This window comes from Apis mellifera, linkage group LG15 (genome assembly GCF_003254395.2).
Source record: "Apis mellifera strain DH4 linkage group LG15, Amel_HAv3.1, whole genome shotgun sequence".
Classification (NCBI taxonomy): Eukaryota; Metazoa; Arthropoda; class Insecta; order Hymenoptera; family Apidae; genus Apis; species Apis mellifera.
Window position 1 is genome coordinate 8,336,232 of NC_037652.1, and position 27,693 is coordinate 8,363,924.

Consider the following 27,693-nt stretch of genomic DNA (forward strand, 5'->3'; position numbering starts at 1 on the left):
ATATGCACTGCGAGAATGTCCTCAGCCTTTATCTTTTTCAAAAAAAAAAAAAAAACTGCCAATTTCACCTCCTCCCCCCCTGTTAATTACCGCGTGCGTGTTTCCATGTGTATACACGGTATCCGCTTATTGGCTGGAACATTACGTTGTTAACGGTAAACATTCAAGCTCAACGTACTAATTATAAATACACATTACATCGTATATATATATACGTAGGAACGTGCACGTTTTACTAAAAATATTAAATACAAAAAAAAAAAATATCATATACGATTCCATTCCATTTGCTCGCGTATTTTTCCTTCCTTTTAAAATTCTTCCTCGAAAACAACGAATCCGTAACATCGGTAACCACGCTTCTTTCCATATCCGTCGATATTCGATCATAACGCGCCTCGTTTCCCTTTCCTAGATCGGGCCACATTCCTCAAATAGAAACGAGGCTAATAATTTTTTACGATCGATTCGACGACCCGGACCGAACCGAATATAACAACGCGTCGGTCACGTCGAAGGCGAGGAGAAAAAAAAAAGGGAAAAAAATTCCGTCTGCCCTCTCGATATTAGATGGATTCACCGGTGTATCGCTCGTCCCTCTTTCCCCTCCCTCCCTTCCTAGCAAAACACACGCACACACGTTGGCCGTTGAAATATTACTATTCGTCGGCACGTAACTCTTCCACTTAAGCGCGACTGCGTCAGGTGGCGGGGCGTAGGCTTCAATGGTTACAAGGGTTTCACCCCTCAGACCTGTCATACATATGTAGGTGTAATTATTCCAGCCGGCGCGAACCCTTAGAAAAATAAGCATCATGGTGGTGACGAAACAGATTTCGACCCGACACTGAAACCAGTTCGCGAAAAATAGGGACGGTTCTACTAAACTTTTTCCAACACAAGTTTCGAACAGCCGTCCGTCGGAGTTTTTTCGATCCGGCAGTTCCGAGAAACGAACGATCCGAGCGCGAATTATCTCGCGGTGCCTCGTTTTTTTCCTCCTTAACGAGCGTAAACAGAACGTTTATTCGACCTTAGAGTTTATTCTTTCTTCTTGTATTTGCTCGTCGAGTTGTTGAGCTCGAAAGGGAAAATTTTAAACGATCTTACGAACGTTCGTAAATCGTATTCCTCGTCGATTTTTCCTCGGCTTTTGTCCAAGTTATTCGTTATTTTTTTACATTGAGAGGGGGGAGAAGGAGGATCGGGAAATTTTAATTATTACGATTTCAAAGAGAGTTTCTTTCTCTCTCTCTCGAGTCGATCGACGACGGACTGCACGTCTTTAACGGTTGGCTTCCCTCCTCTCGTCGATTGCCCCCCTTTCGACCAACCCAATTTATCCCCGTCTACTTGATACACATGCATATATTGACTCCTACTTGAAAACAATAAGTTGATTCGGCAATTAACTCTACTTTCGACGCGAAGATCGCGTGACGGGAACAAAGAATTTTTTTTTTTTTCTTTCACTCTTTAAATTCCGTCAGGGAGGAAAGTTTTTTTTTTCATTTTTCCATTTTTTTAAACAATAAGACGGCGTACACGATATAAATATTTTTTTTTTTCGCTTCAAAACTTGTTCAATTATTTTTCTGAAAACTTTATCCAAAACTTTTTTTTTTTTTTTACTCGAATCGTGATCCCAAGTTGAAATTTAATTAAAAAACTTGTTTCGCTGGAAAAAAAATCACTTAGATACACTTCGATCCGATGGAACACGATCTCAAAATAATTATGTACCAACGTTTTGCTCCTTGACATTTCAATCATTTCAATGTAATCGCGAAATAAATAAATAAATTTAAAACTTCCATAATTAATTAAATGCACAAATTATATATACGGAATAAATTAATTAATTAAAGCGAATAGCATTAAAACGTGTCGCGAAGGAGGGGGGATCAAAATCGAAGCGTGCGTGTAATCTAATTACAAATAATTTAAATCAATTTCAACGATTCTATTCCTCGTATATTCCTCGCGATATTTTTCAACCGGATCGATCAATTATTCGATCAATACACTGGTTATTATAACACTTATTAAATTTCGATAATGTCCCCCATGAAGAAACTCTTTCCCCATCTTCCTTCATCCTCTTCTCGCTTAGAGAAATTAAATTCTCCATTTTCCACGAGATTATATTCGAACAATATCGCGCATATCAGCTTCTTCTCCCCTTAGATTCTTCTCCTATCCGCGAGGAAACTCATTGCTTCCCTACCGAGAACCGTATCGGATACTCGATACCCTTTTAATGGCCGGGATAAACTGCAACCGAGCAAGTTGGCGTTAGTTTGCCGAATATCCAGTTACCAGAAAGACCAACGTATATTTCGTTTCTTTTTCTTTTTTTTTCCTTTTTTTCGAACTATCGTCTGCCAAGACATTTTCCCACGATTCATAATATTCATCACGACCCTTTTAACCCGTCGAAGGAAACCGCGAATCATTTATTTAAATGTTTAAGTAATTCGACACTACGAAATCCGATGCCTCCGCGTGGTTCCGCGTGATAGGCCGCCAATTCAAAATATTAAATTAGTAAACCGAATTGATTTTTTTTTTCTTCACAGAAACTGATTAAAGTTGAACAAGACTAAAGTAAAAATATTCGAACGTGAAGGAATATTTATAATGTGTATTCCTCTTCTTCTATTCCTCAACAATGATAGGAAATTAAATTTAATTGCAATTGATTTTGTCTCGAGCAAAGATATTACACGCATATAATTTTTTCTTAAGTTTCTTTACAAAAACTCAGGTTGAAAAAGACTAAAGTAAAAATATTCGAACGTGTGAAGGAATATTTACAATGTGTATTCCTCTTCTTATTCCTCAACAACGATAGAAAATTAAATTTAATCGAATTGCGATTGATTTTATCTCGAGCAAAGATATTACACGCGGCACAATCTTTCTTAAGTTTCTTCACAGAAATTTACCAGAGTTGAAAAAGACTAAAGTAAAAATATTCGTTAAAAAACAAACATAAATATTCGTGAAATATTTACAATGTGTATTCCTCTTCTTCTATTCCTCAACAACGATAGGAAATTAAATTTAATCGAATTGCGATTGATTTTATCTCGAGCAAAGATATTATACTCGATATAATTTTTTCTTAAGTTTCTTCATAGAAATTTACCAGAATTGAAAAAGAGTAAAGTAAAATTATTCGTTAAAAAACGAACGCATGAAGGAATATTTACAATGTGTACAATGATAGGAAATTAAATTTAACCGAATTGCGATTGATTTTATCTCGAGCAAAGATATTACACGCGGCACAATTTTTCTTAGATTTCTTCACCAGAATTGAAAAAGACTAAAGTAAAAATATTCGTTAAAAAACGAACGCATGAAGGAATATTTACAATGTGTACAACGATAGGAAATTAAATTTAATTGCGATTGATCTTATCTCGAGCAAAGATATTGCACTCGGTATAATTTTTTCTTAAGTTTCTTCATAGAAATTTACCAGAATTGAAAAAGACTAAAGTAAAAATATTCGTTAAAAAACAAACATGTGAAGGAATATTTACAATGTGTACTCCTCTTCTTATTCCTCAACAACGATAGGAAATTAAATTTAATTGAATTGCGATTGATTTTATCTCGAGCAAAGATATTACACGCGGCACAATCTTTCTTAAGTTTCTTCCCAAAAATTTACCAGAGTTGAAAAAAACTAAAATAAAAATATTCGTTAAAAAACGAACATGTGAAGGAATATTTACAACGATAGGAAATTAAATTTAACCGAATTGCGATTGATTTTATCTCGAGCAAATATTACACGCGGCACAATCTTTCTTAAGTTTTTTAATAGACAAACTCACCAGAGTTGAAAAAGACTAAAGTAAAAATATTCGTTAAAAAACAAACATAAATATTCGTGAAATATTCACAATGTGTATTCCTCTTCTTCTATTCCTCAACAACGATAGGAAATTAAATTTAACCGAATTGCGATTGATTTTATCTTGAGCAAAGATATTACACGCGGCACAATTTTTCTTTCCAGAAATTTGCCAGACTTGAAAAAGACTAAAGTAAAAATATTCGAACGTATGAAGGAATATTTACAATATGTATTCTTCTTCTATGTTATTCCTCATAGGAAATTGAATTTATTATTAAGCGACGTTCATTTTTTATATTATCCCGTCTCGGTGAAGAGAATTAATTTTTCGATTTAAATCCTTTCGAAATCTCCTCTCTTCAGAAAAAAAAAAAAATGTGGAGGAGTAATAAAAAAGTAGGAAACTTTTTATTCGAAAAGCGCGATTGTAGGTTTGTCGGGCTCGTACCGGTGTAACTTTGCGATAAATTCTTAGCTTAGGATAAATTATAAGCAATTTGGTTACTAAACACGATCGTTACGATATGCAACGCGGTTCCGCTCCGCCCGTTGTTCCAAAGTATCGCCATTTTAAAACACTTACTTCGAAACTTTTCCTATTTTGTACTTTCGGATAAACAAGTGTAATTCTTCTTGCTGTTAACCTTCCCTCTCGATTGATCCCATCCACTTTTAAAATTCAATCTCTCCCTAAACTTTTTTGATCTCCTTTCAAATAACATTTGGAAACAGCTCTTCTCTTTCTTTCTTTCTTTCTTCTTCTTCTTTTTTTTATTAATTGAAATATATTTGGATATAGAGTTTAACCTTTCAGCAAATATATCAGAATTATAGAATATCGATAACGAGAAAATTAAACGTCGATGAATCATACGTACACTTTGATACATTACGTTTATAGACAGATTATAGTAATTGCGAGATAAATCACGTGGAAATAATATAATCATGAGAATGCATAATAAAGAGAATGAGAAGAATAATATTGGAGATTTAAAAGTTAGCATGTGTTAATTAATGTATAGAAACAATAACGAAATTGAGAGGCTGAGTGTTGTTATCTGTTCGAAGAGAAAAATTTTTTATCCACGAATTAATTTTTTTTTCTCGTTTAAAAAACACTTCGAATCTTTCTTTTTCTTTTTCAAATTTCTATCATTCGACGGAGCACAGTTTACTCCGCAATAAATTTATTACAAGTATATAAAACGATAAAATTAACGAGGCAATCTTGGTAGTCTGTTCTAGCATCGTTGTTAGCAATTCAGTTCATCATTCCATTTATGATCTGCTCGATAGTTATTAAATGCTTTATGCTTTCGATCCGTACACAAAGGTAATTGAATCTTTCAAACTGCTGACATTTCCAACTGATAATTACAGGTATATAATTAATAAAACAATATCCATTATCGAATATTTTTCTATTCTTCTTGATCAATAGACGAGGATATTCCTTGGATAGAAAATTAAATTAAAAAACTAACGACGATATTGGATATTAATTTTTTATACATCAATTGAAATTATTATTATTTTTATTCAACTTGATATTATCTTCGAAATAATTGTACGTTTTATACGAACAAGCAAATTATCTTTCAAAATTGAATCACACGTTTCAGAATTATTCATTTATACAAACATATAGAAATAATCGATAAACTATTATTATAATTCTAAACCATTCCTTTATAAACAATAATTATTCGTTTAATTCAAACATTTTAAATCTTAATTATCGAAGAACATCATTGAAATACGTTTCATATAAAATATTTCTACAAAAGTTTGCTCTCAAACTTATCTTCTTCTCAAAAACACATTCGAAAAATATATACAAAAAAGAAAGATTGCACGCGTTTTCTGACTTGTTGATCGAATATCCACCCTTCTCGAGCGTGAAAAATTGCAAGAAACGTAGCTGAACGTAGAGAATTTGTTCCCCGAGCAACCAACTCGGGGGAAACAAAGAAGCAAGATGGCTCAATAGAGAGAGAGAGAGAGAGAGAGAGAGAGAGAGAGAGAGAGAGAAGGCGAGAAAGAGAAAGAGAAAGAAAGAGAGAAAGACACACACACACACACACACACACACACACACACACACACACACACACACACACACACACACACACACACACACACAGAGAGAGAGAGAGAGAGAGAGAGAGAGAGAGAGAGAGAGAGAGAGAGAGAGAGAGAGAGAGAGAACAATGGAACCGCTTGGATCCTAAAAATTTTCGATTTAGCGATCGAGAACCAATTTTCTTAAATTCCTATCGAATTACGCCCCGTCGAGAACGAGAATACGAAAATAGCGTGTAAAAATTCGAACTTTCCCTTCACCCGTTATCGAATATGGAGGAGATCGAATCGTTTTGTTTGAACGATTCTTTAAATCTGACCCGGAAAACCGGAAAGATCCACTGTACCACTTTCTATCCCCGGTCTACTTTTCCGCCATTTTCCATCCTGTGAAAACTCGCTACGACGCTCGTAACTTTTAGAGCCAAATTATTCAACAGCTCGGAACGAAGAGATCGACTTAACGGGCGGATCAATCGCCTTCGCGCCCGTTGGAAAGTAAAATTTTCCTTCCACCAACTTTCAACGGTTAAGAATTAAATGGGGAATCCAGGTAGCAGAAAGGATTAATGGAAATTTACTTTGTTCGAGAAGAATTTTGAAATTTCGGAAAAAAGATTGGAAAAGAGAGGCAAAATTCTCTTGAAAGCTTTTCTTCCTTTTCCTCCTTTTCTCATACTTCATGCACAACGTGTGTGTATTTCGTCTTAATGTGATTACACTACGGCTTATAGTGTATTATTGAGCGATTATAAGCAGGTAATAACTATAGATTTGCTGAAATTGTGATCCGATGGTAATTATTACTCGTTGATAAAAAATCCGTATATAATTAATCCTAAAATTGAACAATTATTTGCAGCGAGCGCTTCTCTTTCGATTAAATAATAAATATCGCGTCGATCGTTAAAAATCGTCTGCTGATTTTTTATTCTACGTGTCTTTTAGAAAGTCTAAAAAAAAAAAAATTATCATCGAGATCATTGGCGAATACATGCAATATATATATCATGAAATGAATGGTAAATGAAATGGTAATTTATGGAGTTCTCTGGGTAAAAGCCATAATGGAATATATTCATTCCGCCAACCTTTGTCCCAATGTAATAAAAATATCTTTCATCTGGAAAAATTACTGTGAAAGGAAAAATTCATTATGCGTTCCTTTGCTCGATACGCGCCGATACGGGCAAGTACTTGAAAAAGTACCGTCTAAGTGATGCCATTGGATTTAATCGTGAACAATGCACGCGACGAAGATAAAACGGTGCTCAATAATGATGGTATCGATTCAAGCACAATCCACGGCGAGACGAGTGTGAAACTCGAGTACACATCATTTCATCTGGAAAGTCGCGCTTATTCCGTTTAGTGCGTCCGTCATGCTAGTGGAAATAGAACGAACGGCTTTAAATGTGTCCATATTCGACTTGTCCGATAGTCGACCGACACATTTCAAACGAACAGACATTATTAATCAGAAAATTATTATCGTTTTTTTCGATTTACCAGTACCATCTACGTTAGAATACCATTTGACCATAATAGAATTTGAATAAATATACGATTTTCTAGAAAGAAAGTTAGGTACAACGAGAAGCATTATATGTATGCTCATATATAGATAACAATTATGTACGAATTCTAAAATAGCATTGATTCGATAGATAGAGGATTCGTTTAGAATTGAAAGCAAGCACAAAGCGATATCCGAAAGCGTTAATAAAGATTTAACAAAGTAAGAGGTAAGAAGGTGTGAAAATCCTCCTAGCATTCTCACAATCAGAAGGATTCACAGGGGAAACAATTCCCGCAAGTATTCGCCTAACTATCCTACAAACCGTAATCGTAAATCCTTTGGAACAATGTTTCCCAAAACTTTTTCCCAAAGAAACGGCTCTTTTATAATAACCAAATACCTCTCTCTTTACCTTATCCCCGTTCCTTTCTCACAATTAAATAATTCATCGTACTGTTTACCTACGAAAAATTCTAAACAAAATAAACTAAGGACGATCAGACTATTTCGCGTTCGCCCGGCGGCGTAATGGGCCAACCGTTTATTTTTACGACCTTGCTGAGGGTAAGGGAAAGGAGTCATTGTAAATTTATACTCGTTTTTAACGGTCGGTTTTTAAACGGTCCACAACCGTCGTGAACGCGATCGCGTTCAAACACACTTTGGGAACACATGAAAAATCGACTCGCAGACCCAGATGTCGCGACCGGATCGATATTTATCAACCGATATAGGTCAGCAAGTAGTTAAAGGCGGGAAATACCGAGAGATCTGTGATCGAATCCTATCGTCCAGCGATAACCCAATTATTTTTCCGATAACAGAGTCCTTTCTCTTGGTCGATATCTTCAAATAAATATATATATATATATATATATATATATATATATATATATATATATATACGCGAATAGGCCGAACGAATTAATCAACGATTAATTCTGGGAAACGGACCGGTTGACGGGTAAAGAGAATTCGTCGATCAAGTAATACAGGAAGCGTAATTAATTCTGATCGATTGCGTCCCGCTGTGTGCATCCAACTTTCCCTCGATCGGGTTAATCCTGCTTAGCCTCTTTCTTCTCTCTTAAAGAATTATTCGAATTATTTTCGAGTTGAATTCTGTTATTTAAAAATAACATAATATTATTTCCAGCGTGTAAAAAATATCGAAGAAAAAGAAAACATGTATTTTTTTCGGTTTATTACATTTATATTTTGTAAATATATTATTAAATGCACGATAAAGGAAAAGATTATCAACAGATACGATTTAATGTCATAATTCACTCGAGTTGTTATCGGAACGAATAATTTTTTCTTTTATTATTATATGTTTATCTTTTTACAATTTCTGTTATCTCCGATCTCTGTCAATATAATTTGAAAAGAGAGAAAATAGAAAATCGGTAAAGAATGAACGCAAACGATATTATTGTATCGTATTATCTTGTTATACGGTGTTACGTTATCGAGCAATTTTGTTTAAAAGTTTCGTCACGAAAGACACGCCAAAGAGAGCCGTTCACACACACCGAAGGGAAACAGTTAACCCTGCCAATGAAAGAATCAATAAGCGTTTACAATCCTTCGAAAGCGGTGTAATCTCACCTCATTGTTCTCGCAGATCCTACCTAGGATAGGAACCGCGTCTCCTTTCGAGTACTCCTTCTCCACGCGTCATCCTGCGCGTACAAAGCGACAAAGGGGAAGGAGAAAGATAAGTCGGTTTGAACTCGACTACTCGAGACACTTTATTTTTTGCCCACGCTACACGTATACAGTACATTTTGTCACCCCTTTCGAATTTTTCTCGCCCTCGAACCGGGAGCTCGAGCCGTGCTCCACGTGCCGCATCCACCTCCATCCCAAACGAATTCCAATCTCTCTTAGTGCGCTTTGATGCGGTGGCCAAAAATTCTCCTCCGGTATTATTAACTCACCCGTGATTCCCTTACGTCCATAAAATTTCGCCGAATCTCTTCAAAGCGAATTTGTTTATTTTTAATCGGATTTTATAAATGGTATACATTATATAAAATAGAGATTTCGGAATTTGTTTGTTGCAAATTTAATAAAAGTAAAAAAAAAAAAATCGTTAAGCGAAAATCGAAGAGAAAGCCACTTTCGCGAAACGATCGAGAGAGGATCGTCGTCCGACGTAAAAAAAACGTCTCTCGCTTCGAGCGAAACGCGCGCGTCTTTCATTTCCCTCGTTTGAAAATACATATTGCGCGAAGGATGTGGACGATGCGCCGTTGGCGATGCCGAGCTTCCGCTGGGACTTGTACACAGCGAACTAACGAAGCAACTTCGATAATTAATCCCTCGACGATAGTCTACTAGTCTCGCTTTTTCTTTTTTTTGTCATCGAGATTCCTTTTGCCCCGACCGAGCGAATAAAAACGTATTAAAACGAAGATCTGTCTCTCCACAGCGAAATTGATTTCATGAAATATGGATACTCGTGAATAACTGAATACTTTGATGAGTTTTTTGTGAATCGATACCTCGTTCGTCATATCTCGATGAATTTTACGAAAGGAATTTTATAACTTTTTCGAAACAAGCGGAACGAAAATTATTTCATTCGATCGGAAATTACGCATTTGATCACATAATTTTTCCATGTTAATTTTATCGTACAATTAAGTTGAAGATAAAGTCAAAGGAATAAATTATGAAAATTTCATCAGTATAAAAATTTCAACGACGTCGAGAAAAAAAAAAAATAACACTTCTCGAGGCATTTTACGTCTCGCGTTTCGTGTCACTGGAATAACCTAGTGGCAGTCTAAAAATTTCACACGAGAAACAAATGGTGGGAAATGGGCAACAAAATAATCGTATCTTGGCGTTTATGGGATTTGCCGATTCTTATTTATCGTTGATGTAATAACGTTATCGTGTTATATTAGGATTATTATTGGCTCGATAAACGTATTAAAACGAAGGTCTGCCTCCACGTGAAATTGATTTCGTGAAATATGGATACTCGTAGACATCTGTAGTTACAGGCTTTTTCGTTATGAATATCGATATAATAGTTTGAATAGGCGTCTTCTTATGCCATCGATGAAAAAATTACTTATTGAAGATGCAGCAAAATGTTTTGTTTTATACGTGATTTTTTAAAAAATGAATATATTTGCTTATATAAAAAGTTTATTAATAATCCCCATCGAGATATATAAAGCGAATTACTAAGAAAAAAAAGAAAAAATACTTTTCCAATTTTTTAAAAAAAAATCTCGTTATTAATATACTTTTCCTTACTTTCTAATTTTTAACTGTTTGAATTACATTTATTTATTTTCACAAAATTGTCATTATTATCGAAACGAAATATACAATAGAATCATATTGAAAGAATAAATCACGTACCTCCGGCGACTCGTCCGGCACCTTGCCCATCCAGCTAAGCGACAAGATGTTGCAGTCGCACTTGGCATTGTTATTCTTTTCGAAGTACAAATGCATGATCGCATAAATGGATCGCGTTGACTGTTGCGAAGGTTCGTCAAGCCATCGAAGCCGGCTAAAACCGACGCGATCGTCACTCTATAGCTAAGAAGCAGCGTACCACACGCCACCTTTTAATATCATTAGTCCTCCACTTTATCGATATTCATCACGCTAATCGATCACCTGGATCGATGATCGGAAATTCAAGCTAACTCAACTTCACGCGGCCAAATAGTCATCGAACGAATTTCTCCACGTTGATCATATTCGTCGATTTCGATTCAATCATCCACTTTCTTTACCTCTAATCTCGACAATTGCTTCTCTACGAGAAAAGATAGAGCATTGATGACAATCGAACGAGCCTTCCAATCATGAACAACGTTTTCATCCCAACCAGTTTCATCGAATCTTTCCGCTCAAACCTGATCCGAATGTATATGTATATCTGTACTCTTAGGCGTATCACGCGGGGCTTGCACAATCAACTTTTGGTGAAAAGTCATTTGTTTCGTATCGCGGTCGCCATTTTGCCGCTTGCTGTCAAGTCCACCACCCTATAGCCTCTTGACGACGATCCGGTGCAACGCGGCAAGACGCGCGCGAGCGAAACGAGCTTTCATGAGCTTTCGACGCTTTCGTACGCCCGACTGAAAGCTCAGCCGGAGCTGTCGCGCACGAGGCACCGCCGCGTTCTGCGAGCGTATTGATTGCGCTCCGCGCTTGCTTGCTTTCCTGGCCACCTGACGGCCTCTGCCCGTGTTAAATCTGCTGCAAAAGCTTTTGCGCGCTACCAGCAACATCGTGCAACAACGTGGAAATGATAGATAAATGATAGATACAGCCGACGATAGTCGTTTTCTCAAAATGAATTTATTTTATTTAGCTGATCTCGAAAATACGGAGATTTTTACGCATCTCGTGCTTAGTACGATTCTGATTTTGATATGTCTATAAAATGATCGTGATTCTTTTTCAATGAGAGACGTGGTTCGATGGTTCGATGGTCTCGTAGTATAAGCTAGGAATTAAAAATCGAAATAGACGATTTGGGTATTGAAGGAAATTCAGGTAGAAATTAAGGTAGAGAAAGTGAGGCTTAGAGGAGCTTAGAAACTATTGGGGTGGGGAAAAACTTAGAATAGTTAATTCTAAGAATTTCAAAATACGAAAAATTTCTAGTAGTAGATAATTTTATATAATAATTATTTTACTTATTTTAATTGTAATTTTTTTTTTTATTTGAAGAAAAATTCCAGAAATATATCTAATATTTTTTTTCATCGTTTGTTCTGCAATTTTAAAATTATAATTGTCTATTTTTATTTTTATCTATAATTATGATGAAAATATATTTTATTATTTATTTTATTATTTAAATGTAAAAATATTTTTTGTTTTTATTTTGTATTATATATTATATATTTACATATATATATATACAGATATTGAATCAAGTAGTTAATATTCTATGTAGCACTAAATCTATGGATAGTTATTATATGTCTTTGTTAATACATATAATTATAATTTATATTCACAATAATTTAATATTAAAAATTTTTATTTTATTTTATATTATTATTTAATTTTATATTACAAATAATAATACAAATTATATTACAAGTTTGTAAAAAATTAAATATATATTAATTTTTTTTTTTTCAATTCTTTTTATGGTTTTTTAATATTCATATTTCTTCTTATATAATTTTATTGTTTGAACTTCTAATCTGAATCAATTGAAATTTTTTTTATTATTATAAATATACAAATCATTATTGTAAAATATTGATATATTAAAATAAAAAATTATGCTTCTGAAATATTTTTTTTTATATAACATATAATATTTTTAATATTATAATATTATGATATATGTATATTTATAATAGTTATGATTTTTTAATATGAAATTATTATTTACTAATAAGATTAGATAAAATATATAATGTAAATATTTATTATTATATAATTTAAAAGAAAATGTTTTGTTTTTTTATAGATTTTATATAAAACAAATTTATAAATAAATTTTTATATAGAAATTTATAAATAAATTTTTAATATTACACGAATTTTTTATCGTAAAATATTTGAAAATCTGTAATATATATGACACATATATATAATGACACATAATAAATTAATGTTTAAAATTGTAAAATTCATTTAAAAATTTTCAAATTACTAGAGAAGGTAAAAATTTAATGATTTGCTGAACGCTTCATTTACCCTTCCCTTACCCTTCCTTTACCCTTCATTTACCTATAAATACTGTTTCAGGTAGGGACGCCGTTCATTTCTGGTGTTGCTGTTATGGTGTGCTCTTCTTGCAACTTAAAGCAAGTGTTGAATTAAGTGAATAATATAAAATATTTTTAATATTTAATTTTATTTTAATCATCATGGATTATAAAGACGAACAACTCAACGAGATCGAAGCTTTGGAGTCAATTTATTGTGGAGAATTGGAAGGTATGCATGCATTGGCTATTAACCTATAAATTTGTTTTTATATCATAAAACATATTATTATTTCACAAATTACAAGTTTTTTTTAAAATTATTTTTTGTCTATCATATTGATTTAAAAATAAAACATAATGATAAATATATATCTTATACTAAATAACATTTTATTATTTTTATTATTTATGTTATTTATATTTATATATTTATTACTAATATTTTAATAATATTTTAAATAATATTTTAATAATTTTAATTATTAAATTTTTATAAATAAATTTTTCTATTAGTTTTAGCAACAGAACCATTTTATACATTTTCCATACCAATTAAAACTGAGGAATATGAATCGGGTACTGAAAATGGTCTCAGTTGTTGTTTACAATTTACATATACTGAAAAATATCCAGATGAACCACTCTTAATATCAATTGAAGAACCTGAAAACTTCGAGGAAGAAAGTAGTGAAAAATTGAAAAAACATTTAATAGAACAAATGAGTGAAAATCTTGGAATGGTTATGGTATTTACTTTAGTTAGTGCTGCTCAAGAATGGCTTAACGTACAATGGGATAAAATTAAATTAAACCGGGAAGAATGTGAAGCCCAAAAACTTAGAGAAGAAGAAGAAGCGGAAAGAGTAAGATATTATATTATAAAAATTTAAAAATAAAGATTATTTTATCGTTGCTTTTATTTAAAATATTTCTATATCGTTTTAGAGAAAGTTTGAGGGTACACGAGTTACGGTTGAAACATTTTTATGTTGGAAAGAAAAATTTGATGAAGAAATGGGATATACGAAAAGAAGAGAAATAGCTGAACGCGAAGGAAAAAAATTAACTGGTAGAGAATTGTTCATGACAGATAAGACGTTAGATCAATCGGATTTGAAATTCTTAGATGATGGTTACTATTTTCAAATATTTTGAAAATTTATTGATATTTATTTATTTATTTAATGATATTTAATTCAAATTAAGGCATTGAAAATATTCAAAGGAAATATAATATTGATTTTTTTTTTTTTTCAGATTCCGTTAAAGTAGACGAAAGTTTATTTCAAAATTTAGATGATTTAGATTTAGAAGATGAGGACGACGATGATGCTGATTATGAACCAAATGTTTCTGATGATAGTGCCTAAATAAATCTACTAAAATTTTATTCTCTTATTTATAAGATAATTTCAAAACTCCTATTTACTGAATATTTATATATAAAATTAATATTTAAAAAAGTTTATTTAAAAAATACTAGAATTTAAACAGATTGATATAAACAAAATGTGCCAGTGTAAAGTGAATTTATTAAAATTCATTAGTGCATTTTATATGAATAAAATATTATATTACATCTGTCATGCAGATAAATTTTATACATGTACGAGCGAAAAAAAAAAAAGATATATTTAATAACGAAGATAATTTTATATAATTATGTACATAATTGAATCTTTTTCATAATAAATTTTTTGCTTTAATAAATCGAAATTTAGTTTTTTTTTTGTTAGTTTAATCTTAAGTTTAGTTTTAATCTTAAAAAAAAAAAAAAAAAAAAAAAGAAAATTTCGTCTAAATCACAACAGAGAAGCAGAAACATAATGAAATAAAAGCGCATTAACGGATCATGTTTTAACATTTATTCATGTATTCATTTAGTATATAATATACACGTTTAATAACAAATTGTAACGAGAGAACAGCTATACTCGGCTAATTTAAATTTGTTTTTCTTGTTCCAAATATATGTATATATACACACACACATATATGGTGTAATTCATAAGAATAATTTATAAATGAGGTAATTATATTTGTGATGTGGCAGTAATAATCAAATCGACGTTATCATCAAAGTTTCTATTTCACGTAACATATAGGAACCTTTTGACAAAATTTTCAGTTTCATATTTACTTAACTTAACAGTGACAATTACAATACAGTACAAAAAATACGGATTTTACAAAGTTGTCCTGTTTTTTCTAATCATATTAATTGCTTATTAAAGGCAAATATAAAATCGAAGAAACGGTGACAACTTATGTGGCCTTACATATTACAACACCTAACGGGACATCTTCGTGTTATGAAATTTATATACTTTTGATGATTATATATAATAATCGCTTTTTTTTTTTTTAAATATAATATATATCGCTAAATTCCACACGTTTATTCAATATTATACGTTTTGAAAAGAAAGTTATTATAGTTATTATAACTTTAAAAAAATTAATATACGTATATATGATAATATTATCAATATATATATATATATGTGACATAATTTCTACAAGCAATGAACTATTCACTAATTTCTTCTAATGATTAAAAAAAAAAAAAGTATCACAATATTATAATACTTTTTGATTTACGAACATAATTGTTCAATTTAAATACAAATAGAGAGATAAAAGAAATACAAAAAAAATAAAATAAATACACTAGAGATTAATGGATTTGAAATTAGTGAACAGTCGTAAAAAATATAATTGCAGTTTTTTTTAAATTAATAATAAATAAGTACGTACAAATATGTGATACGCGGGAAAAGTACGAATTAAAAAATTCGATTTTCTGATGATATTCAGAATCAAAGAAGTTTAAAAGATTAGAGGACTATAACCATATTTCAAGTCATATTTCTGTTTGAAATTGATTGATTTTTAATTTAAAATGACTGTATATATGTCAGAGCAGTCGTCTCGTCTTTCGAGTCGCCAACACGTCATAATCTGTTGGGAGAAGAATACGGTTAGTAATGGTATAATAATACTTTGCTAACATTTTTTTTTTTTTTTTGATTAACCAAGCGACCAATGCGTTCAACGTATCTATTCGTATAAAATCAGATCAGTAAGAGCGTAGATAATCTTTTTTAATCGCTGTTCCAACGTATTACGTTACTTAACATTGTCGCTTTTGTCGCTTGGCTAAACTTAGCCATATTCTAAAAGTAAACAATCAAATTCATAGCAGCAAAAACATTCTTATGCATAATATCCGACTTAATAACCGGAATTTTTAACTAATCTAACAATTAATTATACGTTATATATGACACATAATAAACACATTTTATACGTGAATATGTTTTTTTCTTTTTTCTTTTCGAAATTGCATAGCATGTGAAATTTGTCAAAGTGTGTATATAAGTGTGTATAAATTTAGACTGAAATATGTATATTAATATTTATACATAGAAGCGAAAGTCACAGTGTTTCTCTTCACGAAAAATAGGTTTTTTTTCTTTGATACGTGGAGAAAAATAGGTATTGTATCGTTTGATTCGTAATAGAATTGCTTTTATACAATGATTCGTCCGGAAAATATAAACAGCGAAAATATTTTCAGGAACAAACTTGTTGTAATTGAATGTACAATGTGTGTTCAAGTATCGAAATATTTCACGCATAGTTCGTTCATTCAGTTCGTTCAAAATAATTTTTACATATATCGACATTATTGATACTCAATAATCAAGATTAATTTCTGATTATTTCGGAAATATCAATCGATGGTTTTTCAACTTTTATTATATTTTCATATAATGTAAAATATTATTCGCTTATCCGACAAATATATTTGAGCATAAACATAAAATAAATCGATTTGTTTATTGTTTCGAAAATTATCAATTGCAACGATTAAATGTGTTGTATTACAAGTCACAAATAATTATTTTGTGTATATATATATATATAACTTCATTGTAGTTTTGTCTCTTCTTCATATAAAGATATTTCATTAATATTTATTAATATTTTTTTATTTGCATTGATAATAGTGTGTATATAGATATATAAAATATAGCAAACTAAAAATTCAATAACTCTAAAGCGTGCATGAAGTATTCATTCATCTTTGGACCAAACGTATCTTCAATTCATATGGATGATGATGATGATTTGTTAGGGGTAGGTAAGCTCATGGGAATTTTTGGACATCATCCGTAAAGGAAAAATCAGGCATTCTTAAACATATGATACAATGTCAGAAATATATATATAATATTATCCGATGGAATAATATTTTTGAGAGGAAAAAAAAAAAAAAAAAAAAAAATAAAGGAAGAAGAAAATTTCCATTTAAATTTATGCATATATACTTTTGTATTCGTGAAATTTTTCACTTTTTTTTAGAAGATAGAAAAATTTCACTATACAAATATACTTAAGTTTTATTCAATTATGTATATAATTTATATACTATGTATATATATTATGTATGTAACGTAAAATCATAAATGAACTAAAATAGGATTGATTCTCAATGGATGAAGTAATTATTAATAATTTTTTTCTCTTTCTTTTGTTTCTACGTAACATAATCGTAGGACAATAAAATTGAAACAACAATATCGTAAAAACTTTCTTTAAATACTTTCAGTGCTTAATACCTATTCACGATTTTTTTGAACAATAAACTAGCAATATCCTAATACTGTATATGGGATGAAGGAGGACATTAAAATACTGCAATGTTAGCTTACTGAGACATTCGATGCTGTAATAATAGCACTATGTCATTGTTTTTTTTCTTTTTTTCTTTTTTTTTTTTTTTCTTTTTCTCGTGCTTTTTAACACACTTCGTGCAAGTTATAGTCGTAAAAGTACTGGCATTAGTTACTGAAAGAGTAACAGTTCTTACAGCTAAAATTGTTTTATAATCACACCGTTGCCTGTATTTTCTGTCCACGACCTTATTATAGTTTCAATGCAGAACATAGCGATATTTTTTATCGATAATAGTAATAGCCTCTGAATATCCCATTCGATGAAATCCGCTACAGATGTTTTAAATCGTGGCGGATTTCGACAGTGTCTCTGAAAAAAATTAATTAAGCTTCAGCGGCCTGCACCTGAGAAGATCAGTCACTGACGAGCAACAAGCTGACAATATTAAGAAAAAAATAAGAAAATAAAATTACAATTTTTATCATAAGCAATTATTACCACAGCGAAGAAAGTACGTTTTATTTCCTTTTTCTTTTCTATTTTTAAATCAACATTCTATAGTTTTGCTTTGCAAAAGATATAAAAATAAAAAATATAAATATATGTATATACATATACTAATTTCAAGCATTCATTATTAATTGCATTGTTTAATTACAACTATGAGGTATATATTTTTCTAAGAAAAAAAAAGCAATCGTTATTATATTATGTACCAAGCAATGCTCTCAAATAAATGAAGCAAGATTTTTACAAGATAGAATAGGATACTGATAGAATTGCTAGACAAGATTACAACAGCGTTACTACAGTTTAATTAACAAGCCACATGCGTGTCAATGTGTTCATGAAGTTCCCTATTTAACTACCTATCTATTATCACAATATCGATTCGATAATTTTCTTTATTTCTAAGCTAAATTCTTTTTTATCATTTCTTTCCTCTAAATTCACTCTATTAATTCAATCTACAATATATATTCCTTCTCTTTTATTTCTAAATTAGTTCTATGAGTTATTGCTAACTTTTTTTTCTCTAATAAATCTCTAAAGTGTATTAACAAAATAAAAAGAATTATTTATTTTTAGAAAAAAAAAATAGGAGAAAAATAATACTTACTTATCTGGCAAAACACGAGGTTTGGCATAGTCTCCTGGCCAGTCATAAACGTTTGGCAGTGGACTGTCGTAGTTCGCATCGTACATTTTACTTACAATAAATTGCCGTTTGTCCTTGGGCTCTGGATATTCACTTGCCAACCCACCTTTTGAAAAATAAAATATATTGAACGTATGTATATACATATATATATAACGTGTTAAATTACAAAAAAAATTTGTCACGAATTGAAATCAAATCCTCTTAAATCACTCACTCTTAGCGTAAGCATATTCGGCGATTCGAACGGCGATATCAATGGAACATTCGCGAATGGTGCCTAACGGCGGATAAACGCTACCAACTTCGAGATGTTCGTCTTTCACGTGATCGGCGACAGCCTGAGCTGAAATAAGGAACAGATCCTCGGTGATGTGGTGGCAGCCAGTGGCGATCACGCCCAACGCGATCCCAGGGAAAATGTACGCGTTGTTCCCCTGGCCGGGCTTGTAAATTTTCCCTCCGTAATGCACGTCGCCGAACGGCGAACCGGACGAAAATATACATTTCCCCTGCAAGTATCATCGGCGGGATTATTAAATTAGCCTTCGATTGCGCATCGATCGACGATTATTACATCGATAACACTTTTTTTACATTCGTGTGATCGTACGCTTGTTGAGCCGTGCATTCCGCTTTGCTTGTCGGATTGCTCAACGCGAAAATTAAAGGTCTCTCGTTGTTTCTGGCCATCTCCTTTAGAACGTCGGTGGTGAATGCTCCCGCTGCCGCCGACGCGCCTACGAAAATACGATAATTTCACTATGTGAAGAGAGAGAAGTTAAACGATATAATATTGATCCACTCACCGATCAAAACGGACGGTTTTATTTCCTTTACCACCTCGAACAACGATTTCATCACTTTGTACTTTTTCGCGTACCAGATCTTGTGACCTTCGAGGTTGCCTTCCGGCCGATCTTTAACCAGCAGTCCATCGATATCCATCATCCAAATATTGTCGCGCGCTTGCTGAGTGCTGCAACCGTCCACTTCCATCGCCTTCACGCAAAGATTGGCTATCCCGATAGCTGCCTGGATCGAGCGACAAAACGAATTTCAGAGACAATGATATGGAAACGAAGGGGGGGGGGTTGGAAAAATAGTAACTTATGATACCTCGCCGGCGCCTAAAAATACGAACTTGTTTTCGGATATTCTTTTCTTAGTTATTCTTTTCGATGCTAGAATTCCAGCAACCGCGACCGCAGCAGTACCTTGTATATCGTCGTTAAACGTGCAATATTTATCACGATATTTATCCAAGAAACGGAAAGCGTTGTGATTGCCAAAATCTTCGAACTGTAAAACACGTTTGCACACACACACATGATGCAGTATAAGTATAGCAAGTATAGAGATATATTATACAGTAAAATATATTGTACAACAAAATGAGAAAAGTCGAATCGAGTGAATCGAGGAAAACGTAGAATGAAGAAACGTACTTGGATGAGAACATTTTGACCATACTTTTTCACGCAAGCGGCCATAAATTCATCGATCAATTCATCGTATTCGGCCCCATGACTCCTGGGCTTGTTAAGCCCGATGTAATGAGGATCGTTTCTCAATTGTTCATTGTTTGTCCCAACATCGATCGTAATTGGTAGGCATTGGTGCGGTTTTATGCCGGCCAGAGCCGTGTAAAGGGCCAATTTCCCCACTGGGATTCCCATCCCACAAGCTCCAAGATCACCCAGCCCGAGAATTCTTTCTCCATCCGTCACGCAAATCGCTCGAACTGCTTGCTCGGGCCTAGCGTGAACAAAATTTTAAGTATAATAAATTTCAAAATTCTTGTATATATACATGTATTATTTTTCAATAACAAAGACACACATATATATATCTCTGTTTATCTATTTCTTTTACACGACAAGTCATTCTACTTTTTTATGAATGAAATTAGAATATTTCGAAATTAATTTATCTTATCATATGTATAATATATATATACACTTTTGAACTTTGAATTTTAATCGAGGAACAAGATATCAAAGATATATTTTTTACAGCAAGTTAGATACGAACCAGTTGTTCAAGATTTCATAAATGTGACCTTTGTCGTATATAGTAATGAATAATCCACGGGGTCTTCGATAGATAACGCCAAACTTTTGACAGGCTAGTCCAACGGTAGGTGTGTAAACAATTGGCATCATTTGTTCGATGTTCTCGCTCAACAGACGGAAAAATAATCTCTCGTTTCTCTCCTACGAAATATATGAGGAGAAATGATGTAAAATAATCAGGGAAACTTTTAGTATGCCTTATTACTTACAATTTCAATTGCGTGTTTTTATATATATATTATTATTATTATTATTTTTTTTTAGAATTCTTTTTTATTCTACCTGCAGTTCTACGAGATAAAGATAACGGTTTAAATCCTCTGTGTACTTCATAACTGAAGCTTTGCACAGAGCCAATTGTTCTTCCTGAGTTTTGAATCTTGGAGGCTGTAAACCATGTATACCCAAAGATATTCTTTCTTTCAAAGTAAATGCCAAACCCTATAGAAGATAATTATAATGAGGTGATGTATTGATCCTTTAAATATATTTTTAATATTTAATATTTTCACAAAGAAAAATAATGTCGCGTTACTTATTTACATTAGGAAAGATAATAATATTATTCAGATTTTATTTGGAAAGAACGAGAGATAAAAAAAAATAAATTAATTTTGAGAGAACAGTAGTTGTAACAAGGTAAATAAAAAGTCGGCAGATAAGAATTCAAGAATAAAGTTATATTTTAACGTAATTTACTGTAACATTAAATGTAACATCTATCGTGAAACAAACAAAATTTTTCTTCCACTCTTAATTCGTAAAAAAGATACTTTTTTTTTTTCAAATACCTTATTGAGTCGTGGATCCCTTAAATGACCGATACCTTTCACCATATTGATAGGTATGACATCGCCGGACACTTCGTGAATCTCTTTTTGTTGAATATCCTTTACAGCAGGATGCGTAGGAGGAAGCATACGCGCCCATGATCCTGTACAACTTCTGCTGCTGGGCGATCTGTCGCACACATTTGTGAAAGAAAATTAAATAATTAAATTCCGCTCTTCGTTCGTCAGAATTAAAGACAAAAAAAAGCGATAAAAGAATGGAACTTGATTTTCAGAATTATTTCTCAAAAAAAGAAAAAATAAAAGAATAAACCGATAACCAGATATCTACAATTAATCCGATAATACTCGATATTTTTTGAACAAATTTTCTTTTATCTCTTTTCAACGAATATAATTACAACAAAAATATGAAATATTATCGTCAAGTTATTGTTATTATTGTCAAAGTATATTTTATCAAGTTTTGCGTTTCAATGAGAATGGGGACGGATATTAAAACATCCATTTATGAACTTTTAACTTTGAAATGTGTAGCAATTAACATCGAAATGAATCATTTAGAGGGAAGTTTAACGATGCGTGTGAGAAAACAAGCGTGTTAAAATTGCCTCGATGTATGACGGATTAACGTCATTCAGGAAATTCCCGATTAGCATCCGTGTAACTTTATCGACGACGCGTGTTTTCTCACGATAAAACACTTGTTGCGATCGCCGGCCGGCTGAGAGATCGATGCGAGGAGGAGGAACGAGGCGAGGAGGACGAGTTGGGTTGCCAAAATATTTTATCACACGCCAAAGTGTGATATAAATCAACAAGTGACGGGATTCAATTCCTTCTTCGTCTCTAAAAAATATTCGATGTTTGTGATAATCGATATCCCGGCATTTTCTTTTTAAATAATACGCAACAGTGTTCTTCACTTTTCTCGCAAATCAAAATAGATATGAAGAACTTGAGAATGTCAAAGTGAAGTGTTTTTTTTATCGATTAAGGACGCGCGTTGAAAGCGTTGCGTTACTAGAGAAATCGAATAGAATGTCGATAACGTGATACCCTGACATTTGATGATATATTCGTTAGAATATATGAAGTATATATTGAAGGTGTTCGTAACAGTTCTTCGTAGTAGTAGTTCTTCACCGCAATAATAATAATCTTTTCGTGCTTCCGGTGATCTAAGGACAAATATTTCTACGATATTGTAAAAGCTTATGTTGCGAAAACAATAAGGAAAATTTATTATAATCTTCAATCGTAGAAAATTCAAGACAAGTTTCTTCCTTAATAATTGTCGAAATATGCTTTGCACGAATGAAGTTTAAAAATTTGAGAATGATTTTCTGATCGATCGGTATATAAATAATTTAAATTCGTGTCGATATACGAATAGTATTTCAGAGAGAGAGATAATCGAATCCATTTAATTGTGATACTTGAATTTGTCATTTAACTATGAGTCACGAGATAATAAGTCTGTTTTGCAATAAAATCTTATCGGTTTAAACTGGTTATGAACCAAACTGTGGAATCGAACGTAATCGATCACAGATAGAGATAAAAATCAAGATGCTTGAGCGTTTCTTGATAATCAATAATCTTAATGTCCAATAATCCATTTCACATGTGAAATATACGCGTATCAATCTAACGGATATCTTCAAAAGTATTTGTAGGCGTAGCAAAATTATTCTGCAAAGGGAACAGGTTGATCTATTATTATTTCAATGGCGTTTGGCCAAATTTAAAGAAATAAGTATGGAAAATATTTTGGTACAGGCGACGATGCCCTGAGAGAAAATCTATTATTATTTCTAACTGACTGGTGTTAATTGAAAAAATTTATCCTCGTGTTTTTTTTTTTTTTTTTTTAAGAAAATAATATCCTCAGTTTCAATAATTTATAAATTTATCTTAAGTATTAAGTATAATGTAAAATAATTTTTCACAAGAAACGTAACGTATATCTTGTTGTTCTCTTCAAACGAAAAATTCTCTTCTTAATGCAATTCATTTACGGCATCAGTTCTACTCGCAGTCACTGATGGCCTTGATCATTACGGTTTCCTCGTCATCAACTGGGTGCAGTACTACGTGACAGTAGTGACGTCACTTTCCGGAAGTACAACAGTGTTTGTAAAAAGACTGTTCTTCGTTTTAAAATCGATACGAATAATAATTATTCGCGAAACGTTATAATTATGTTGCACGCTTTGCACAAATAATTGGACGTACACGTATAATGCGATTTACGGATACGAAGTAAATTATTTCTATAAATTTTGTACGAATTAAGATCAAATACATTTCACATTTGTTAAATTTAACAAAGGAATGATAATTGTACAAATTTTCAATTGTGAATATATAAATATAGAGTTGTTAAAAAATGTTATTTTAAAAAAATAAATAAACGAATCGAAATTATCGAGATAATGTTAATATTCTGCGTTAAGAGATAAATTTCACGGTTTAAAATACCGAATATTTTCTTTTGTCTTTTTGAAAAGTAACTATGAAACGGATATAGTAAATTATTTATAATGTAAATGTTCGTATTTTTATTATTTTTTTATCAATAATTCAAGTAAATTTTAATTCAATTTAATTTAAATAAATTTTATCCAAAAAAATATCCAAAAATAAACTGCATTCTCTCAAAACTATTGTATAGATATCTTATATAAGATAGTCGATTTAATGTATTACGTAAAGTACCAATATAGCATTGTCGGTATAGAATGATATAATCTAAATATGATAACTGTCGCAACTTTTATAGATTTTAGATAACGCTATATAATAACGTAGACTATATAGTAATCATAGTAAAAAAATTCTTCTATACAATTTTGTATATAAAACTTTATTTATAAATGTAAAGCAAAATATTTAAAATTTTAATATTAATAGGAATCAAAGTATATAAGTAGGAAAGAGAGTATGGATTATTTATTAGATTTTCTTTGAAATTACAGGTATACGTCTTCTTTATATAATAATAACAAAAATGAATAATTTCTCGATGAGAAAATTTGTACATAAATTTTTATTTTTGAAACTTATAAATAAATTAAATTTTATTCATCTTATTTTATAGACATTTATATTATGTTGTTTAGAAATTATTAGTATTCAAAAATAAAATATTTAACATGCATGTAAAAAACGAAAACAAAAATTGTTATTTTGTATTTATAGATCACCTTCGAAGTTTACTCTTCACGTCTATTTAAACTCCTCCTGATCTGTTTAACCTTGAATTACTTAAAGGTAATTCACGTATATGAAGTCTTTTTTTTTTTTTTTTTAGTGGAAAAATAATATATTAAGCAACGAAGCAAAATACAGACTTAAAATAATTTCGAAAAAATAAAATAAATTCGATTACATTCGAACATTATGCTTCAAATTAGAATGATAACAATAATTCTAGTATTTTTTTTTTTCCTTCATTCATAATAAAATATGCGAAGTAAAGTAATTTTATATATAATTATAATTTTATATTTATATATAGAAGAAAAAATACTGAATTATCGAACAATAATTATTTTTTTGTATATATTTTGTAAACAAATAATAATATATATTTGTTTTTATTTTTTGAATATTTTTATTTAGATATAATAAAAATCAATAAATACGGACGAAAGATTGATCGAGTCACAAAAGCGAAATACGAGGGCGTTCAACTCGACATTTGTCACTGCATTTTCGCGAAAACAAAATATTCCAACAATTCTTGAAAAATGCCAGATATTTATGAGATATAAAAACAAAGCAATGCAACCCGTATATTTATTCGAGGGAAAATAAATATAACTAATAATACAATCAATTTCAGAACGTATATCTCCACACGTGCTACGATCGATCGAAAACTTCGTTAAAACGACAGGTGCGCCAAAGGGAATCAAATGGACGAAATATATTTCATGGTAAAAAGTATGTAATTCATTTACATATAGTGTTTAAAATATATACGAAATAAGCGTAAATATTATGTTTAGAAATACAAATAATAATTTTCATTGAAAGCGACTTTTCTTTTCTCCGAATTTTTTTCTGAATAACTGTTTGTGAGTCAGCACGTCTACGGGTCGACGCTCTGAGAAAAAGAAAGGACGAAACAGGATAAAGTAGAGGGGATGAAATATACTAGTCCTTACAGACATCGCATGATACCTGTAAGAACTGTAATGGAAACTGAATACTATAGAATGAAGGATATGCGGGAAAAGAACGAAAAGATAGATAGAAAGAGCAACGTGAAATAGGAAAAATTTTAAAATTTATGTAAATGTGAGCACGATATGATTTCGTTTGGCACTGGCTCACAGAACACGGTAACGTGGCCTCGTATCGATCGACGGATTCTCAAGCGCGTTCCTATTTTCAGCACTGCATTGCGGCAGAAGCTAGGTTACAACGGCCCTTCTCGCGTATTTCGCTGGCTCTGTCCGCCTCTCTCGACAATCTGAACCGGCACACGTGCGTGCTCTGCTCGTGCAGTAAAAGCCAGTATGTCTTTAATCACAAATCGTTGCTTTGTATATGTGGTTTGTATAAAAATTTTCTAGTACTCACAATATAGACCTCTGCAGGACGAACATCTCGCTCCTCGCGTGCTTACAGCTGATCGCCTCCCACCCAACAGGATCAACGCGCGACTGCGCGTTTTTGGCTAATCGTGCTTACCAATGCTGACCCGTTTACCCGCGCTCGCCGCCGCCGCTCTGTCTACTCTCGCACACCTTTTTCTCTTTCGACTTCAAGTTCGTCCATATAGCCGGTTACGCATACGCACAACTAATTCTCCTTTACACAATACACCGTACTGCACACGCGCGCGATTCATACATTAAACTTGTATTTGTATATACGCGTTGATCGCGTATTTCTCTTCCTTGCCAACCTTGTGTTTGTTCCTGCACTGTGTCAGATGTTAGCTGTACGAGCGATCGAGTGTGAGTGAATGGATGTGAGGAAACGCTGTGCCTGTGTCCGATGAACCACTCGCGGGAATAGCCGAATTCTCCCGACCAGGGACTCGTTTATATGTTCCCTGATAACATATCGGAATGTTGCGGTGCTAAAAGCTGAGAGAGTTAATCTTTTTTATGTATTGAATCAATTAACTTCCAATCGTATAAAGAGAATTTAAAAGAGAACTTTATAAAATTGTAAATCAATCAATTTAATATGATTGTTATTATATTTATAATTACGTATATTTGAATTACTTAATTTCTATCTTTGAAAGTGAATTTTAAAGAAAGAAATATTATTTGTTAACTATTTATTTGACGAAAATTAAACAATTTAAATTTTTATTTTTAAGTATTATATAATGTTAATCATTTTTTTTTTAATTCTTCTTTCTCTTTATTATTTAATGGGACTTTGTTAAGATTTCTAATTAATAGATTAGATGAAAAAGACAATAAATCAGATGTAGGAACTATCTTTTAGCGCGTTTTACAGAATAAACGAGGAAAATAAATTAACGAGAGAAGGATAGAAGTAGCGTAAAAATTTTGAAATCAGCGCCATCTCCAGAGTGTCGCAAACGAAACTCAATATTCAAGGAGAGCAAGTAGTTAGAAAAGGACAGAGATAAGAAGAATTGTCATTGAGCGCCACCTCTTGGGTATCAAAAATATATTTTCAAGATAGGATAAGGTAGAATAAAAAATGATCATTAGCGCTATCTCTCGAATGTCAAAGTTATCTTCTTTAATAATAGGATAAGATAGAGCAGAAATTAATAATCAATACAGACGAACTATA

The 27,693-nt window shown here is 31.9% G+C and overlaps 4 protein-coding genes across 11 annotated transcripts in view; 2 read left to right on the forward strand and 2 right to left on the reverse strand.

The window, feature by feature from the left end:
* The window catches only part of LOC409680 (tubby-related protein 4), a 41,264-nt gene extending 29,616 nt beyond the window's left edge, over positions 1 to 11,648 (reverse strand). For all 4 annotated transcript variants that reach the window (XM_006563649.3, XM_006563651.3, XM_003250254.4 and 1 more), the window contains exon 1: positions 10,860 to 11,648. In XM_006563649.3, coding sequence (XP_006563712.2) covers positions 10,860 to 10,955 — 96 coding nt within the window. In that variant the 5' untranslated portion in view covers positions 10,956 to 11,648. The remainder of the gene's footprint in view (positions 1 to 10,859) is intronic.
* Positions 1 to 13,319, forward strand: part of LOC102655058 — a 27,804-nt gene extending 14,485 nt beyond the window's left edge. For both annotated transcript variants that reach the window (XM_026445347.1, XM_006563648.3), the window contains one exon: positions 13,227 to 13,319. In XM_026445347.1, the coding sequence (XP_026301132.1) occupies positions 13,227 to 13,301 (75 nt within the window). In that variant the 3' untranslated portion in view covers positions 13,302 to 13,319. The remainder of the gene's footprint in view (positions 1 to 13,226) is intronic.
* On the forward strand, positions 13,234 to 14,579 carry LOC409681 (RWD domain-containing protein 1). Of its 2 annotated transcripts, none has more exons than XM_393179.7 (4): positions 13,234 to 13,418; positions 13,703 to 14,052; positions 14,135 to 14,321; positions 14,447 to 14,579. In XM_393179.7, the coding sequence occupies exons 1-4, from the start codon at positions 13,349 to 13,351 to the stop codon at positions 14,557 to 14,559; spliced, it is 720 nt and encodes a 239-aa protein (XP_393179.1). In that variant the 5' UTR covers positions 13,234 to 13,348; the 3' UTR covers positions 14,560 to 14,579. The 2 variants fall into 2 exon arrangements, with proteins under 2 accessions (XP_393179.1, XP_006563710.1); XM_006563647.3 differs by having other exon boundaries at positions 14,135 to 14,258.
* A 452-nt stretch (positions 14,580 to 15,031) lies between these two features.
* LOC409682 (NADP-dependent malic enzyme) lies at positions 15,032 to 26,928 on the reverse strand. 3 transcript variants are annotated; one of them, XR_409743.3, is made up of 12 exons: positions 26,491 to 26,516; positions 21,898 to 22,066; positions 21,389 to 21,547; positions 21,066 to 21,247; positions 20,480 to 20,789; positions 20,151 to 20,333; positions 19,841 to 20,066; positions 19,629 to 19,771; positions 19,249 to 19,543; positions 18,993 to 19,137; positions 18,066 to 18,241; positions 15,032 to 16,150 (listed from the first exon to the last, which is right to left on the reverse strand). XR_409743.3 is itself a non-coding variant. In XM_006563656.3 (11 exons), the coding sequence occupies exons 1-11, from the start codon at positions 26,514 to 26,516 to the stop codon at positions 16,144 to 16,146; spliced, it is 1,845 nt and encodes a 614-aa protein (XP_006563719.1). In that variant the 5' UTR covers positions 26,517 to 26,928; the 3' UTR covers positions 15,032 to 16,143. The 3 variants fall into 3 exon arrangements, 2 of the variants coding, with proteins under 2 accessions (XP_006563719.1, XP_006563718.1); XM_006563656.3 differs by lacking the exon at positions 18,066 to 18,241 and having other exon boundaries at positions 26,491 to 26,928; XM_006563655.3 differs by lacking the exon at positions 15,032 to 16,150 and having other exon boundaries at positions 17,899 to 18,241.
* Between the last annotated feature and the right edge of the window lie 765 nt (positions 26,929 to 27,693).

Bases quoted from the DNA above. Each gene is read 5' to 3' on its own strand.
- LOC409682 (XM_006563655.3), bottom strand. From the start codon at position 26,516: ATGTTCGTCCTGCAGAGGTCTATATT. The intron at 19,772-19,840 runs GTGAGTGGATCA...GTATTTTCGTAG, and splicing joins AAAACCGTCCGTTTTGATCG to GCGCGTCGGCGGCAGCGGGA. The intron at 18,242-18,992 runs GTAAGTATTATT...AATTTTTTTCAG, and splicing joins CCTCGTGTTTTGCCAGATAA to AGACACTGTCGAAATCCGCC.
- LOC409681 (XM_393179.7), top strand. From the start codon at position 13,349: ATGGATTATAAAGACGAACAACTCAACGAGATCGAAGCTTTGGAGTCA. The intron at 13,419-13,702 runs GTATGCATGCAT...TTTTTCTATTAG, and splicing joins TTATTGTGGAGAATTGGAAG to TTTTAGCAACAGAACCATTT. The intron at 14,322-14,446 runs GTTACTATTTTC...TTTTTTTTTCAG, and splicing joins TTTGAAATTCTTAGATGATG to ATTCCGTTAAAGTAGACGAA.